Source organism: Vulpes lagopus, chromosome 6 (genome assembly GCF_018345385.1).
Source record: "Vulpes lagopus strain Blue_001 chromosome 6, ASM1834538v1, whole genome shotgun sequence".
Taxonomy (NCBI): Eukaryota; Metazoa; Chordata; class Mammalia; order Carnivora; family Canidae; genus Vulpes; species Vulpes lagopus.
Genome location: NC_054829.1, coordinates 72,388,680 through 72,405,921, shown reverse-complemented (window position 1 = coordinate 72,405,921; position 17,242 = coordinate 72,388,680). Strand labels below are relative to the sequence as shown.

At 39.8% G+C, this 17,242-nt stretch overlaps 1 protein-coding gene across 1 annotated transcript in view; it reads right to left on the bottom strand.

Annotated features, from left to right (window-relative positions):
• Positions 1–14,655, bottom strand: part of TRIP11 (thyroid hormone receptor interactor 11) — a 71,796-nt gene extending 57,141 nt beyond the window's left edge. Inside the window, exons 1-3 of the mRNA XM_041758441.1 lie at positions 13,696–14,655; positions 9,586–9,647; positions 3,178–3,288 (exon numbers count right to left, since the gene is read on the bottom strand). Of these exons, the coding sequence (XP_041614375.1) occupies positions 3,178–3,288; positions 9,586–9,647; positions 13,696–13,831 (309 nt within the window). The 5' untranslated portion in view covers positions 13,832–14,655. The remainder of the gene's footprint in view (positions 1–3,177; positions 3,289–9,585; positions 9,648–13,695) is intronic.
• Between the last annotated feature and the right edge of the window lie 2,587 nt (positions 14,656–17,242).

The following is a 17,242-nucleotide window of genomic DNA, read 5'->3' as shown; positions in this document are numbered from 1 at the left end:
AGCTTCCCATAAAATACCTACTCCAGACGATATCCTGCCACAATGGAAAAGAATATGATATTGGGAGTCAACCAACCATTATACATATACATATAAAGCCAAGCAATTAAACAAAAACCAAGCATGATTATGTCAAGTGTCATAACAAACAGGTTTCTCACATCAGAGCTCCTTTTCTAAAAGAAATTTGTATCAGTGCACACCTTTCATTCATTTGCCCATTAATGATGAAAGGTAAATTGCATCTTTGGGGAATATGAATATATGAATATGAATATCACAACAAGGGTAGAAAACAGATCTTAAGTATATTTATAAATTATCTTTCATTCTAGTAAAAAGCACTGAAATCGGGGATCCCTGGGTGGCTCAGCGGTTTAGCGCCTGCCTTCGGCCCAGGGCGTGATCCTGGAATCCCAGGATTGAGTCCCCACATCAGGCTCCCTGCATGGAGCCTGCTTCTCCCTCTGCCTGTGTCTCTGCCTCTCTCTCTCTCTCTATGTCTCTCATGAATAAATAAATAAAATCTTTAAAGAAAAAAAAAAAAAAGCACTGAAATCCACAATTTTTTTTCAAGTGTAGCTTTAATACAAAGAAAGTTCTCATTATAAAATTGGTATCTATATCATTATAGAGTTAAAAAATGCGAGCTCTAATAACAAAGAGGTATTTCTACACTAAAATGCTTAATTTGCCCTCTAATATCAATAGTTAAGTAGAAAATAAAATGCCAGATTTTCCACAGCAGTGTTTTCAATTAGTATGTAAACATCAGAATTACCTATGGAGTTCCTGGAAAATACCAATACCATGGCCCCTTCCCAGTACACCAAAATCAGAATCTCCTAGAGGACATAAACATATTATTTTTTAAGGTGTCACGGATGATTCAGCTGTAAATCCCTAGTTGGGAACTACTGCTCTATTGTAATATTTACAAGTCAGTGTTGCTCAAAGTGTGGTTTATGGACTGAAGGCATGAATGTTTTACTACCAGTCCATGACAAGTACAGAAGTTTAAAGAGTAAGGCTTAATAGTCTTTTAAAGCAATTTGACAGAGAAATTTTATAATCTGTTAAATCTTTTTAAAAAGTGGGCTTTTAGGGGCACTTGAGTGGCTCCGTTGGTTGGGTGTCTGTCTTCGGCATGGGTCATGATCCCATGGTCCTGCAATGGAGCCCTGCATCAGGCTCCCTGCTCAGGGGGAGCCTGCTTCTCCCTCTCCCTTTGACCCATCCCCCTCCACTCATGGTCTCTCATTTGCTCGCTTTGCCCTCAAATAAATAATCTTAAAAAAAAAAAAAGTGGGCTTTTAGCTTTACCTTGAACTTGTAATCTTCCTTTTTTATATTAATTTTATTTTTGTAGTAATTTATTATATTTTATGAAATCAATTCCTTATAGATTGGAAACTTAAGTTTAAGTGTTTATCTTTACTGTGGCTTACTTTTATTTTTCATTTTAGCATGTTACTAAAGGAACTAAAAAAAAAATCAGTGCATCTAAATTTTATTTATTTATTTATTTATTTATTTATTTATTTATTTATTTATTTATTTCCATCTAAATTTTAAAAACTCATATATGAGGGTGCCTGGGTGGCTCAGTTGGTTAGGCATCCAAGTCTTGGTTTCAGTTCAGGTCATGACCTCAGGGGTGTGAGTTTGAGCATGGCTTCAGGCCCTGCACTCAGCTCTGAATCTGCTTGAGATTCTGTCTCTTCCTCTCATCTGCCCCTCCCTGCTCTCGTGCCTGCACATCCACTCTCTCTCTAGAATAAAGAAATCTTTTCACTTGATCTGAGCCAAAAGGCCAAGAAGCAATAAAAATAAATAAATCTTAAAAAAACTCATATATGAAGTTATTATGGTAGAAATGAATATTTAATCAACAAACTGAAGAAAACCCAAATGATCTGGATAATTAAACAAGAAATAGTTTAATTCAATTCAATAGAACTATTTACTGAATTCCATTTATGTACTAAACACTGAAGAGAATTCACAGAATGAAACATGGACACGGGCAGCCTGGGTGGCTCAGCGGTTTACTGCTGCCTTCTGCCCAGGGCATGATCCTGGAGTCCTGGGATCAAGTCCCATGTCAGGCTCCCTGCATGGAGCCTGCTTCTCCCTTTGCCTCTGCCTCTGGCTCTTCTCTTTCTATCTGTGTCTCTCATGAATAAATAAATAAAATCTTAAAAAAAAAAAAAGAAAGAGAGAAACATGGACACAGTCTGTATTTTAAGGATACATTATAACACTGTTTAAGTTACATTGTATCTATTACCAGCACCACAGAGAGATAAGTCTATTTCAAAATAAACATTTCTAACAAATTAAAGGGGAAAAATATTCGCAGAACAATGTAAGTCAACTCAACAGACTTGATATTCTGTTTTTCCATGGACATCAAGTAAATGCCAATTCAGTACACATTAACACGGTAGTCAAATTATTTTTTAAAAATGTCAGGGTGGGGAAGCCTGGGTGGCTCAGCAGAGAAGTGCCTGCCTTTGGCCCAGGGCGTGATCCTGGAGTCCCGAGATCGATTCCCAGATCAGGTTCCCTGCATGGAGCCTGCCTCTCTCTCTCTCTCTCTCTCTCTCTCTCTGTCTCTCTCATGAATAAATAAATAAATCTTTAAAAAAAAAAAAAAAGTCAGGGTGCTGGGGTGGGTCAGTTAAGCAGCTGCCTTCAGCTCAGGTTACAGCCCCCCATCAGGCTTCCTGCAAACCAGGAGCCTGCTTCTCCCTTTCCCTCTGCCCCTCCCTGCTTGTGTTCTTTCACTCGCTCTCTCTCAAATAAATAAAATCTTTAAACAAAAAAAATGAAATGTCATTAGCAATAATTACACTGATTCACAATTTTAAGTAAATAGAGTAGAAATTAGGTTTCATAAAATCAGAAATTATAAAAGATACGTGAAGATATTTTATTAAAAGTTTTCCTCTTTTGGAAGGTAGGAAGTAAAGGTTAGCTTATAAAATATAAATTTAACAGAAAAGCTTAGCATTCTTGTTAAATTAGCAGGATCAAACTGAGTTGGGAATTACTAACTTCATCACTCTTTAAATATTTTCATGTATCTATGTTATAGTTTGATTTATAACTCTTAAAAATCTTCCTAAAAACATCACAATGAAATAAATATGAAGTAACTGTAATAACCTTTACCTCTTTCTGTTGTAGTTGATTTCGGTAATTTGTAGATTGTTGCTTTATTTGAAGCTCTGATGCTTCATGCTTTTCTTCTAAATCAGTACAAAGTTCTTTGAGTCTCTCATTCTAGAAATAAAGAAAAAAGTATTTTCAACAAAAAGACTAAAACATGTTAATAACAGTTATGTGTATGGCATCACAAAAAATATACTGCTTTATACAAAAAAAGATATAAAATATAGAAATCCTCAGACAGAATTCTGGTCTTTGAAATACAGTTTCAATTAAAGTTAGAAGTACAATAAACATATTTATAGAGATTATACAAAATTCTGAACCAAAGCAGAAAAAAAAATCTTGTTCAGTTTGATCTTTTGCTAAGAAAAAGCCAACAATCAATGTTTCCCCCATCTCTGCATGTCCAGGGTCTGGCAGGTAATAGGCAATCTATGTTTGATTAATGAATAAACTATGTTACACGTTTCAACTTTTATTTTCTCTGCAAAAAACATTTTTTTTTAAAGATTTTATCTATTTATTCATGAGAGACACACAGAGAGGCAGAAACACAGGCAGAGGGAGAAACAGGCTCCACGCAGGGAGCCCAATGTAGGACTCAATCCCCGGACTGGGATGACAATCTGAGCCGAAGGCAGACACTCAACTGCTGAGCCACCCAACATTTTTAAAAGAAATCTTTTTAAAAAAGACTTCTTGCTGAAGTACAGGTAGGAGGCCAAAGCTTCATATTCCTTGTCTGCTTGTCTGCCAGATCCTGAAGCACTTCTGAAAAATCCAATTTGAAAACCATACTAGAACCGAGTTCAAAAACTAGTACACAAGTAGTTTGAGGTAGACAAAAACATTCTAATTCAATGAATCTAGACCTCACAGTCTTTGAAAACTTTGGAAAATATGTTTAAAAAATTACTTAAATTTGGGCAGCCCGGATGGCTCAGCAGTTTAGTGCCGCCTTCAGTCCAGGCCGTGATCCTGGAAACCTGGGATCAAGTCCCATGTCGGGCTCCCAGCATGGAGCCTGCTTCTCCCTCTGCCTGTGTCTCTGCCTCTCTGTCTCTCTCTCTCTCTCTGGTTTCTCATAAATAAATAATATAAAAAAATAAAAAATAAGAAACTACTTAAATTTGGAGGTACCTGGGTGACTCAATCACTTAAGCGTCTCAGTCTTGGTTTCAGCTCAGGGCATGGTCTCATGGGTCATGCAATGGAGCCCCCCTGTGTTGGGTTTCCCTACTCAGCAGGGGGTCTGCTTTAAAGATTCTCTCCCTTTGCCCCTCCCTAAATTCATGAGAGAGAGAGAGAGAGAGAGAGAGAGAGAGAGAGAGAGAACATGTGCACTCACTCTCTCAAATAAGTAAATCTTTTTTATTTTTTTCAAATAAGTAAATCTCATTTGGAGAGAGAGAGAGAGAGAGAGAGAGAGAGAGAGAGAGAGGAGCAGCAGTAGGGAGGAGCAGAGGGAGAGAGAAGCAGACACTCTGCTAAGAAGGAAGCCTGATGCTGGGCTTGATCCCAGGACATCGAGATCATGACCTGAGCCAAAGGCAGATGCTTATTAACCTAATGAGCCACCCAGGCGCCCCTAAATCTTAATAAAATTTACTTAAATTTTATGTACTCAAATATTAAATTATTTTAACCTATTATCATTCCTAGAATTTGAATGAAAAAGGACATAATGGAGCAACATAAGTGGGCACTAAAGCTCTTTGGCAAAAGAATTTACAAATTATCACAAATAACCAAGAATTCTACTAATACATCTACAAACACAGTTTAAGAATGAAAGCTAAGAAAACAGTGACTGATGTGGTAGGAAAAAAAGTTCTGCTAGAAGATGAAGACTTTTTCACTTTGAGAATGTCTTAAGAGTCCAGGAATTTCTTATATCAACAGATGTGAAAGTTTTTATCCAGGGAGATTTTATGAATACACAGAGAAATTCAAAGGAATGAACACAAATCCTAGTTTGTGAGTCTGTCCCCAAAAATCTAATAGATTTTGGTTATCTTGAAGAAACAAATAAGACACAGGCCCACACAATTAATTACCTTCTATTCTATTGGCAACTTCTGCCAATGACTTTCTGTGAGCTTTTTTTTTTTTCTGTGAGCTTTTAACATGAAAAATACCAAACATAACTGAAGTAACACAATATAGTGTAGTAAAAAATCCAGTAATAAAGTCTACTCTGGCTTTTTCAGATAAAAATAACTAAGTCTAGGGGCACCTGGGTGGCTCAACGGTTGAATGTCTTGTCTTCGGTTCAAGTCATGATCCCGGGGTCCTGGGATCTCATGAAAAAATAAAATCTTTAAAAACAAAACAAAAAAACCTAAGTCTATTTAGTGAACTCTGGTTAATAACCAGAACGTGAAAACTTCTGATTTGGCCAATATCTAATCGCTTGTGAGGTGCCCTCACCTCCCTAGCCATGTGAGAGTCACAAGGTTGCCAAATTCATGAAGGACATACTTTCTATTATATGGAATATGGAACCAGGACGGCTTGTCTGAAAGGAAAACAAATAAACATACATAAGGAACAGAGAGTAAAAATGAGAGACATTTCCCTAGTTGTCTGCAGTTCTGCTTGCAAGCCCCTTTCTGAAGTCTGGCTACAATTTCTGCCCTTGAAATAAATCTATGAGGTTCTCATATCCTTAAATGATTCCATCCTGCTCAACCTGTTATACCATCAAGGTCTACTGGACCCAACTTTATTTTCTGAGTTTCTTTTTTGAGTAGTCCTACCTGTAAGGACAGATACTTATAACTTTTATTTTTTCTTATACATCCTCTAACAGAGAAAAATTACTTATTTCTTAAATAAAATAAAACTCCAGGTGCTTGGCTGGCTTAGTTGGTGGAACATGCGACTCCTGATCTTGAGGTTGTGGTTGTGGGTTCGAGCCCCACATTCAGTGTAGAGATTACTTAAAAGTAAAATCTTAAGACGCTTGGGTGGCTCAGTCAGTTAAGTGTCTGCCTTCAGCTCATGATCCCGGGGTCCTGGGATTGAGTCCTACATGAGTCCCACATCAGGGTCTCTGCTCAGAAGGGAGCCTGCTTCCTCTCTCTGCCCCTCCCTCCTTCCTGCTCTGCTCTCTCTTGCTATCTTTCAAATAAAATCTTAAAAAAAAAAAAAAAAAAAGATTCTTAAAAAAATAAAATGTTAAAAATAAATTATAAAATGAGACTTATTCTATCTTGCACTTACCATAAGAAGTTGCTGAGCCCTTTATAAATCTAAGAACATTCATGAGATTGTAAAGAGCTTATTTTTTCTGTATTTGAAACATTTTGATGTTTACCATTTTAAAAATTATTTTACCATTCACCAATTATTCTCAGCTAGGTTAAAAGTCTTATACAATGAGAAAACAGAAGACTAATAGAGTCACCCAGAAGAATGATGCAATAGTGAAATAACCAGTTTTCTGACTGAAGTGCCTGAAGTATTACAACACCTTTTAAAATGAAAAAAGCTAGAGATACCCACTTGTAGCGTCTTTTTAGTTTTGCTGTTTTTTGCTTTCATTGAACACATTTGAAAATTAAGAATTTTCGTTTCCCCAAAGAAAAGAAGACAGAGAAAAACATTTCACAGCTAATTAGACAACTCAGAAGACAAATGTGAGGAGACAGAAAACAGCATTCCATAGTCTGATGCTTGTGGTGAGCAGGCTGGAGAGACAAAATCCCAGCCAAGTCTTCACATAATAATATCCTGCAGGGATTTTCTCAAACTCCAGAATTGATGAGTGAACAATATATTTCTAAGAACAAACAAGAAATACAATGTTCTCATCAAGTTACTCATTCATTAGGAAAAGATTTTACCTCACACTATTTTGTGACAAGGACCTGAGCCATTCAACTTTACTAAATGGCTATGTGACGGTATTCTTTCACTATATATGGTATTTGCACACCAATATTTACTTGATGTAGTTCATACATGGAAAAATGCTACATGCCCGTGTGTATAAAAAAGTGAATAGGAAAAAAAAGATGACATAAGGGAAAAAAATTCAGTGGACTGATCACTGTAATCGGTATTTCTAAATCTTTTTTTTTTTTTAATTTTTATTTATTTATGATAGTCACAGAGAGAGAGAGAGAGAGAGGCAGAGACACAGGCAGAGGGAGAAGCAGGCTCCATGCACCGGGAGCCCGACGTGGGATTCGATCCCGGGTCTCCAGGACCGCGCCCTGGGCCAAAGGCAGGCGCCAAACCGCTGCGCCACCCAGGGATCCCGGTATTTCTAAATCTAATTGGTATTTATAAATTGGCTTTATAATTATGGAGCAAAGACGACAGCCCTCATCAACAAATCATGAGGCATCACAGTTTTCAAAAATAGTAGTTTTAATGACACAAGTCAAGAAGAACCAGAAGTCATGATCAGTTGAAATCTATTAGAGATGTAAGTGAAATCTGGAACCAGTATTTACAAAATAAGATGCATTTCAGCTCATGCATAAGAGTTAAAAACCAGTTAACTACATTCAAAGAATGTATATATATTAACATATATGTTAAGCATCCAACTCTTGGTTTTGGCTCAGGTCATGATCTCCAGGTTGAGGGATCAAGACCCACAGCAAGGAGTCTGCTTGAGATTCTCTCTTCCACTCCCCTGCTGCCTCTCCCCCCACTCTCTCTCTCTCTCTAAAACAAGTAAATAAAATCTAAAACTTTCTAAATACAACTTTATATTTTTTAGTTTCCTGATGACTTCAATCATAGCTTCACCTTACTCTCTTATTGCACAGTTATGTATGGGGTGAAGGTATAAAGTGCTTTTGTACTAACGCACAGACAGCTAAGAATCAATCACCTAAGAAAACAAAGCCCTTGGGAAATCCAACAGTCTCTTGTCCTCTAGTATTTGAGTAGCTCAAGCTATTGTGAATAAGCATCAAATAAGGAAACTGGCCTTCTCATCTGGGGATGTATTATACCAAAAATATTTCTAAACACTAGAATCATGTTTGCCATAACCCTGGGAGATTAGAAGTGAGACCAACAGAGGGACAGAAGATTTCTCTTCTCCCTTCGCTAACTCAATACAGAGCAGACATTCACTAAGCAGGTTCATCCTATTTACTTTTTTCCCCCAAATGGACACTGGCAAATTTACTTAAAAAAAATTTTTTTTTAAGATTTTATTTATTTATTCATGATAGACACACAGAGAGAGAGAGGCAGAGGCAGAGACACAGGCAGAGGGAGAAGCAGGCTCCATGCAGGGAGCCTGATGTGGGACTTCGATCCCGGGTCTCCAGGATCACTCCCTGGGCTGAAGGTGGAGCTAAATCGCTGAGCCACCCGGGCTGCCCAAATTTACTTAAATTAATATCACTACACACATCTCTACCATTTAATTTTTCGGGGTGAGCCTGTATTAATTATTCAGTGCCTTCTTAAAGATTTCTTTAGGGATTACAGGAACAATTTCCTATCTCAGCCATATAAATAAGTTATTTATTAAGTTCATCTGTCACTGAAGCATCTACTTACTAGGTAATTATACCTAACGTCTCAAGTGTCACCCAAGTGCCACCTTGAATTGAGACAGTATAAAACCATGACAGTCTTCTTGAGAGGTCCCTCTACGTCCACCTCAGTAATCTGGGCCAGAGTTCAATAATGCTCATCAGGAAATACTTTCTGATATTTTAAATCCAATTTTCTCTTTTTATGGGCTCAGCAAAGAGGAAACCGTACTTCTCAGAGTCCTCTAAAAATATCTTAATGAAATACTACATGTTCCCTCATTGTTCTTATTCAAAAGCTAAATAGTTGAGTGTCATTAGTACTATACAATAGATCTCTTTTTAAATCATTTTCTTTATGGTTTTCCTTTGAATCGTTCCCAAGTTTTCCTCCTCCCCATTAAGTACAATGTCCAGAGGTAGTCACCACAAGGCACTGACGAACAATGGGGAAAAAAAATGGCAAAACTAATTTGTTATACCTATACTCTTGTGTGCAAATATCACACTTTTTTTTTCCTGTTAGCAGATTTAAAAGGCCTAGATTAAACAGAATTGCATTCTTCACATTATACTTCAATAAATGTACTACTATAATTGAGCACACTGTCAGAACCTGGTAATTCCCTGATAAATTGTTGCCACTAGTATTTCTATATTTCTACACTTGGCCATTTTCCAACTTCCAGCACATAGAAGCAGAGACAGGAATATTAAGCAGCAAAGTGCAGTAACACGTAAATATATTCATCTAAAAGATGAAAAAAGAACTGGGATAAAAGAGAAGAGATAAAAGTGGTAAGCAGTACAGTAAAAAGAACTGAAAAACCGTATGAGTTTACTGTCATGCCCTCAAAAAAGAAAAAATATAAATTCAATAATAGTCTTTAATTTTCCTTACCTCTGATCTTAAGATTGCATGAATGGCTTCAACTTCCTTTCTCCTAGAATTAGGTAATTCTTCTATGAAAGAAACAGCATACACTGAATATATGATCAACACCATATGAATAAACAGGCATTGTGAAGTACATATATTTTACTGAGCTTTCAACAGAATGGTATGTGGAGCCAAGAACAAATTCAAAAGACAAATACCACTTGACTTTTATCACAATTTCCTACTGCTACATATATGCTTTATCAGTACATAAGTCATTATTTTTGCCTGCCTTCTGTATCTAGGTAGGACATCTACATTTCTCCCTTGGAAGTGTTCATTAAAATTTTATTATGGAAAATTGAGTTTTACAAATTAAAATATCTTTGGGTTTAGTATAATTTTAGATGAGAGTTATAAAACTGGCGCTTAGGCCTTATTTCTAACTTCTGCTTCCAATACTATCAAATAATAATGACCCATAAATAAATAATGAAAATGCACTAAAAGAATACTTATGTCAAGTAACACGAGCACTATTTATTTAAAATGGGAATGAGCTCAGTCTGCTCTTGTATATTTTCATTTAAAAGGAGAGTCAGAAGAACATGAAAGACTCCTAACTCTGGGAAACGAACTAGGGGTGGTGGAAGGTGAGGTGGGCGGGGGGTGGCGGTGACTGGGTGACGGGCACTGAGGGGGGCACTTGACGGGATGAGCACTGGGTGTTATTCTATATGTTGGCAAATTGAACACCAATAAAAAGTAAATTAAAAAAAAAAAAAAGGAGAATCAGAGATAGGGCACCTGGCTGGCCCATCTAGTGGAGCATGTGACTCCTATTCTCAGGGTATGAGCTCAAGCCCCACATTGGGCATAGAGTTTACTTAAAAAAATAAATAAATAAAAAAATAAAAAAAAAAGTCTAAAAATTAAAAAAATTTTTTTAAAAAAAGGGAGAGCAAGAGGCCAGCAGTGTCAAAATGGCACTCTCGATGCCACCAGAGCATGATCATCCACAGAGGTAAGATTTTTTTCCTAGGTACTAGTATTTTTCATTTGTTACACCATTTTATAATTTTCTTTTTTTAAAAAGTTTTTTATTTATTTATGATAGGCACACAGTGAGAGAGAGATGTTACACCATTTTAACACTATAAAAATAACTTCTCTGATTTACAGTTTAAGTCAAAAGAAAACACAAATGATATTCAGTATAGAATAGTGAGAAAACCATTTTTTTTAATTTTGAAAATCACCAGGTGCATTTGCTTCTGTGGTTGTTTATATATCTCGCTTGAAACTCTAACAGGATCATCTAATTGCTTCTCAGAAGAGAACAAATTATAATCTAGTCTGTTTAGGAGGGTCAATGTTAGAAGCAGCAATTGTTTCAAAGAGGGATAAAAATAGTTTTATGCAGCTCTCCTCCTTACTGCCTCCAAAAAAATAAAAATAAAAAATAAAAATCCTGGTCTGTTTAAGAATAAAGGGGAGATATTTTACAGACCAAAAACAACTTCCTCACTGAGGGAAAACAAAAACAGCTACTCCTTATTAATGCTTACCATCTGCTAGGCATTTTACAATCGTGATTTCACTTAATCCTCCCAATCCCACGACAGGTATGATTACATCTATTTAACAGATAAGGGAATTCTGCTTTAAAGAGGCTAAATAAGAATTTGCCAAAGATCCCACAACCTGTAATGCATGGAGGTGGATTCCAACCCATGTCTAACTGAAAAGCCCAAGCTCCTAATCCTGAATAAATCAGTAGTTTTTGGTACAACAGGAACTTTCTGATACTGCAAATATGGATAATTTTGAAGGTGTACCAAAAGTGCTATTTTGGAACTGTTGTTCACTGCTGGCACAGGGTAGATGCTCAATAAATACTTGTTAAATGAATAAATGAACTGTATTTTGACCCTTTTAATGATTTATAGAATCAATAAATTAGGTGTTAAAAGCAAGTCCTATTAGAAAGGGAGATAATAATAGCATTAAGCAACTTTGCAGATTTTTAATCACAAATTTTAATCAGCAAATTTTTTCTGTGCCTATACTATGTGGGAAGGTGCCAAATACTGGTAATATAAGGATAACATATATATGTACATTCCCTATGCTGAGCATCTAGAAAAGAAGTAAATTATAACTCAACATGGTAAGTGCTCTCAAAGAGAGATCCAGAGGATCACATGCAATCAACTCAGCCTGTCACGGACTGAGAATGGTTGCACCAAGTATCCAGCACGTGAGCAAGGTCATACAGGAAAAAACTGTTTTCCAAGCAAAGAAGGAAGTAGAAAAGGAAGGGCTTTCCATGCAAAGGTTTGGGGTCGTAGGGACTTCACAAGGTTCCATGTGGCAGAAGCTCTGGGTGCAAGAGCATAAGTGTGTGAACATGCATATGTATGGCAATTTGGAGAGAAGGGGAAGGAATAAGAGGTAAGACTAGAAAAGGGACATTGATCTCAGAACAGTTTTCTGGTCTCCCAAAACCAAGAGCTTTGGATTTTATCCTGTAAAGAGCAGAGCTAAAAGATTTTAAAGCAGCTGTGTTTTAGAAAACTGGCAGCACAAAGAACATGGGATTGAGTAGGGAGAAATGGGTGACAGGATACGGAAGGAAAAAGTGCATGGGAGAGAGGATGGGGGTCTGAACGAAAGGAAACAGAGGGAGTAATAAAGGAAAAGAGGAATATAAGGAACAATTCTGGCACAGGATGAACAAGATCTAGTGACCAAATGGAAACAAGAAATGGGAAAAAAAAAAAAAAAGAAGCAAAACAAAGGTGACAAAGGTTTCTAATTTAAGAGACTGGGCAGATGATGAAACCATTAAGAATGAGAATACAGGAATATATTTGGTAGGAAGAACAAAAAGCATTCCACCTTAACCCTATAAACAGTCAGATGGGGGGGGTGGGGGTGGAGAATGCATATTTTCTAGGAGTATCCAGCTGTTTTCCCCTAACCAGGATCTGGGAAGAGACTAGTCATCTCCCATGCCATCCAGCCCTTTTCTGTTCTAAATTTAAAGGTCACATGACCCTCCTCCCCAACACAGGGAGAGTCCCATTCAGTCTCTCCCCAACCTGTCCCACCTGTTGCCCTTCCCACCCGAGGTGTACTCCAAGTAGTAAAATGGATTTCAGCAGCTCTCCAAAGCTCCTCCTTTTTAAAAAGACAAATTCTGAATAGACTTTTTCTCAAACCATCTTTATTTCAACCCAATAAACATGAAGTTTCAATTATATCAGGATAAAGAAATTAAACCAGAATGCTAATTTATTTACTTATAAGAAATAAAATCATCCAAAGAATGCTCTCATCCAAAAGACCAGCCCATCATCTCTCTGGAGGCAGACCTCCATTGAAATTTAAAGTACTCTTTAAAAAAAAAAAATAAACAGATACAGTACTCTTTAGATCTAAATACTACTTATGGAAAAAAAAACCCAAGAAATCAAAATATTAACGTTAACTATCAATCACTATGTGACTCTGGGTCACTATTCATTAGCAAAGCAAAACAAGGACGTCAAAAAGGAGAGTTGCTAAGGATGGGTATCGTCCTTGTTTTACTGGAGAAACATACGTGGAATGGGTAATTAGGCACAAAAATACATCTCAGCTGGAACGCTGTACTGTGTCATCAGAATAAGCAAAAATGTAAAATAACTAAGAGGAAAACACAGCCATGTCTAACAATATATTCAAGTCAGAAGGAACCTGAGCGTCATAAAGATTTTCATCAGTTGCTTCAGTTGTTACAAAACTCCAAGGGAAAAAAGTGACTGTGCCACGCACAGATACTTTTTTTTTTTAATTGTGTCAGTGTGAAGGGAAAGGATGAAAATCAGACCCGCCCCCAAAGCAGAGGCCGAGTAAGCGGTGGGCGTGGAAGAACCAAACAAAAATAAACGACTGGACGCAGGAGCAGTTGTCCCTCCAGTCCGAGGGGCCGCGGCCCTCCAGGGGGGAAGCAGAGCGGTCCCCCGGGCCCCAGGCTCGGTCGCCAGACAAAGTCGCTAAGGAAGAGGCAAAAGGAGCGTAGAGACAAAGAGGGGGCGCGACACTGCGGAAGGTCCCAGGAAGCCCCCCCGTCGCTCCAGCTGTTACCTTCCGCCGCCTCCGCGCCCTCCAGCAGCATGTCCTTCGTGAAGCTGGAGATCTGGCCCGTGAGGGAAGCCAGGCTGCCCCCCACGTGCCCCAGCGACTGGCCCAGGCCGGAGCCCAGGCCCCCGAGCCACGACATCGCGGCGGTTTGGACGACGACCGCGTCCAGCGTCGTCGGACGATGCCGCCAAGCGTCCCGGAACCTCCGCCTCCGCGGGCCGGTCCGGGCCCAAGGTTCCGGGCTAGACCACGCGGCGAGGGGCTCCCCGGCGACGCCGGCTCCTGGCGGCTCCCCCCAACCGCCGGGCTCGGCCCAGACACGCGGAGGCCGGGCCCGGGCCGTCAGCGGGGGTCCGCCTCCAGTGCCGCGGCCGACCCCCCGGGGCCCCTGCTCATTCCTCCGCCCGCCCCAACGTCCGCCTGGGCCACTACTTCCTCTGCTTTAATGACTTTCCCCAGTTCCGAGGGCAAGTCCTGCCAACTCGACGCCGGCCGCCATGACACCCACTCTGAATGCGGCGGCGCACCATAGAGAGACGCCGCACTGGCCTAGAGGGGCTCTGCGGAGCTGCCGGACGTGTGCGTGGCGCAAGGGAGCGTGGGATCGCGGAGGACCGCGAGCGGCCGGCTAGGGCGCCCCCCTCCGGCGCAGGGCAAGGTCGGCCTCCACGTGGCGCCGTTCGGACCGCGGGGGCGTGGCCTCAGGGGCCGTGGGGACGCAGGGCCCCGCCCGCTGCACCTGCGCCCCCCGCCGCGGCGGCCGAGCCCGGGAAGCCCCTGCGCCCTCCGGGGAGGGTGAAACCTGCGTGCTTAATTCCCGCGACGCCACGGTAGGAGCTCGGGATTCCCGGTGGCCAGGACGCGCTAGACTCGTCCTGTGGGTGCCGTCGTGCCCCCCCCGGGAGCTTCACAGCTCAGGAGCTGAAATCCTGCCTTCCTGGGTGCTCCGGGGGCTTTGTTCCTGAAGCCGATTTTAACCCGTGAAATTAAAACACAAACACAGACTACCTTTAAACGAACAAACCTCATCAGGGGACAGCAGGACAACTTGATACGGAGAATGAAGAAATGCTGTTCTAATAAGCTCTCCTGCAGTGTGGGCGGCCCTGTGCGCAGGTGCCCGCCCCCCCACCGCCCTCCTACGCGAGTGGGTGCACACAGCGCAGTGTCCCGCCCTTGCCCCACCTGCTCCCTAGAGGAGGGAAGGTCACGTGGGTGACAGGCACTGGCTGCAGCGGCACCAGAGGCACATCACCTGGCCAGAGAGACCACCACGCTCTTTGCTCTAAAAAAAAAAAAAAAGTAGATAGGTCGTCTGCAGTCTTTCTAAGCAAAACACTATAGATATATCGGCAGCTTTCTCTTTGATTTTATTTACGGGAGGGGCCCCCATCCAGGACACTATTCATGACTGTTCAGAATCTGAAAAAAAAAAAAAAAAAAAAAAAAAAGAATCTGATGGCACCTAGCAATAGCAGCTCTGGAAATCTGAATGCTTTTAAAAGAAAATAAGAAAGAAAAGAGAAAGAGAGAAAGAAAAGAAAGAAAGAAGAAAGAAAGAGAAAGAAAGAAAGAAGAAAGAAAGAAAGAAAAAGAAAGAAAGAAGAAAGAAAGAAAGAAAAAGAAAGAAAGAAAGAAAGAAAGAAAGAAAGAAAATTGCATCCCATTCTGGAAATATTTCTTAAATGTTTTATTTGAAAGGCATCAGTGCCCAAGGGTTAGAAGTGCAGATTCTGGGACCTGACTTGCTTGGATGTCTTACTAGCTGTATGACCTTGGGTAGGTTACTTAACCTCTCTGCATCAGTTTCTCTTTTTGTAAAATGGAGAATGATAATAACAGTGTCTGCTGGGTGGGGTCATTAGGAGGATTAAATAGGGTAATATTTTTAAGTGCTTAGGGCAGTGCTTGGGACCCAGTTGTACTTAAGTGTTTGTAGTTTCAAAAATGTGGCATACAGATGACCTGCAAGTTGATGTGTCTGCTGTTATTCTGGGCACTGGGGGTTCAGTGGAAGGAAAAAACATACATAGTTCCTGGTCTCATGGAGCTTGCATTCTACTGGAAAGAGACATAAAATGTAATAAATATAAGACAGGTAGTGATGACTACTTGGAGAAAAAAACACAGGGTAAAGAAAGAGAGGCACTTGTAATGTTACAGACAGTAGTCAGGGAAGGCCTCACTGATAAGGGGGCACTTGAACAGATACTTGAAGGAATTAAGAGAATTAGATATGTCAGGGCGCAGCGCCTGGCTGGCTCAGTCAGTAGAGCATGCGACTCCTGATCTCAGGGTTGTGAGTTTAAGCTCCAAGTTGGGCCAAAAGCTTACTTGGGGGAAGGGGGAGAAGAGGGAGATATGTGAAATATATGGATATATGGGAAAGAGCAGAACAGACAGGAAGAAACAACTGATGCAAAAGGCCTAAGGCAGGGATGTCCTAAGGATGGGACACAATTGGCAGAGTGGGGAACTGCTTTGAGCAGAGGAGACACATGAACTTAGGATCTAACTGGGTTTCTGGACAACAGTGAAAGGTTTAGCTCTCATGTGAATCAAGCTTTTATTGCCTACAGCTGTAAATTCCTGGAGCGCCATCCTATAAATTCATGTCATGCCGTAAAGACACTGCAATTAATGAACACAAATACATGTCTTTACATCATCTTTTAACTAATTAACATAAAAAGCCATGTCCTAAAAGTTCCTTATGGGGGTATATCTTTTCCTGTGGGATGAACTATGGCCCAAGAGACTTAAAGATTGATTATGATTAATAACACGATGTTTGTGATGTGCTTCAAAATAATGGGTGCAGGTGAAACTAGAATTGCCATTAACTGATGATTGTTGAGCTGGGTACATGGAGGTTCATTATACTAGTCTTTTACTTTTGCATATAATCAAGATTTTTTTATAATAAAAAGTGAAAAGACATCCAGGTTGAAGCTTGGGCTAAAGATGTCTCCTCTTCCTGCCAAACATCCCTGTAGCTAACACGGATGCTTGCTATCAAACAACAGAAAAACCAACCCTGCACAAACATATCAGGAAGTCTACTGCTCCCCCACTTGTGCTCGCTCTGTCAAATAAAATCTTTTTTAAAAAAATAGTCTGATCTTTCCCTCGGGATTTCTAAAATGATACTTAAAATTGCCATTTTTTTCTTTAATCTTAGATATTGTCCACTGACTATTATGGAGAGTTCTGTACTTTTATTAGCCTATGTCTCCACATCCATATGAGCTCCCAGTATGGTGATATAATTATTGGTAAATCAGTAATCAGCGTTTACCTTATACAAGGACATCTGCATTGTTCATCGCCTGAGCCAAGTGGTTATATTAAGTTACAATTATTTTTGAACTATTCTTCCTGAGGTTAGCAGATTCCATATTTTTAATTTGCACATTTTTCTGTTACTACAGAATTGCAAGTCATTCTAAAACTCATCAAGAGAACTGTAAAACATGCTCCTAATTCTGTTTGCAAGAAAGCATCAGTTTTATTTGCTTAGACTCAACACTTTTCCCTTGCTCCATTTTTC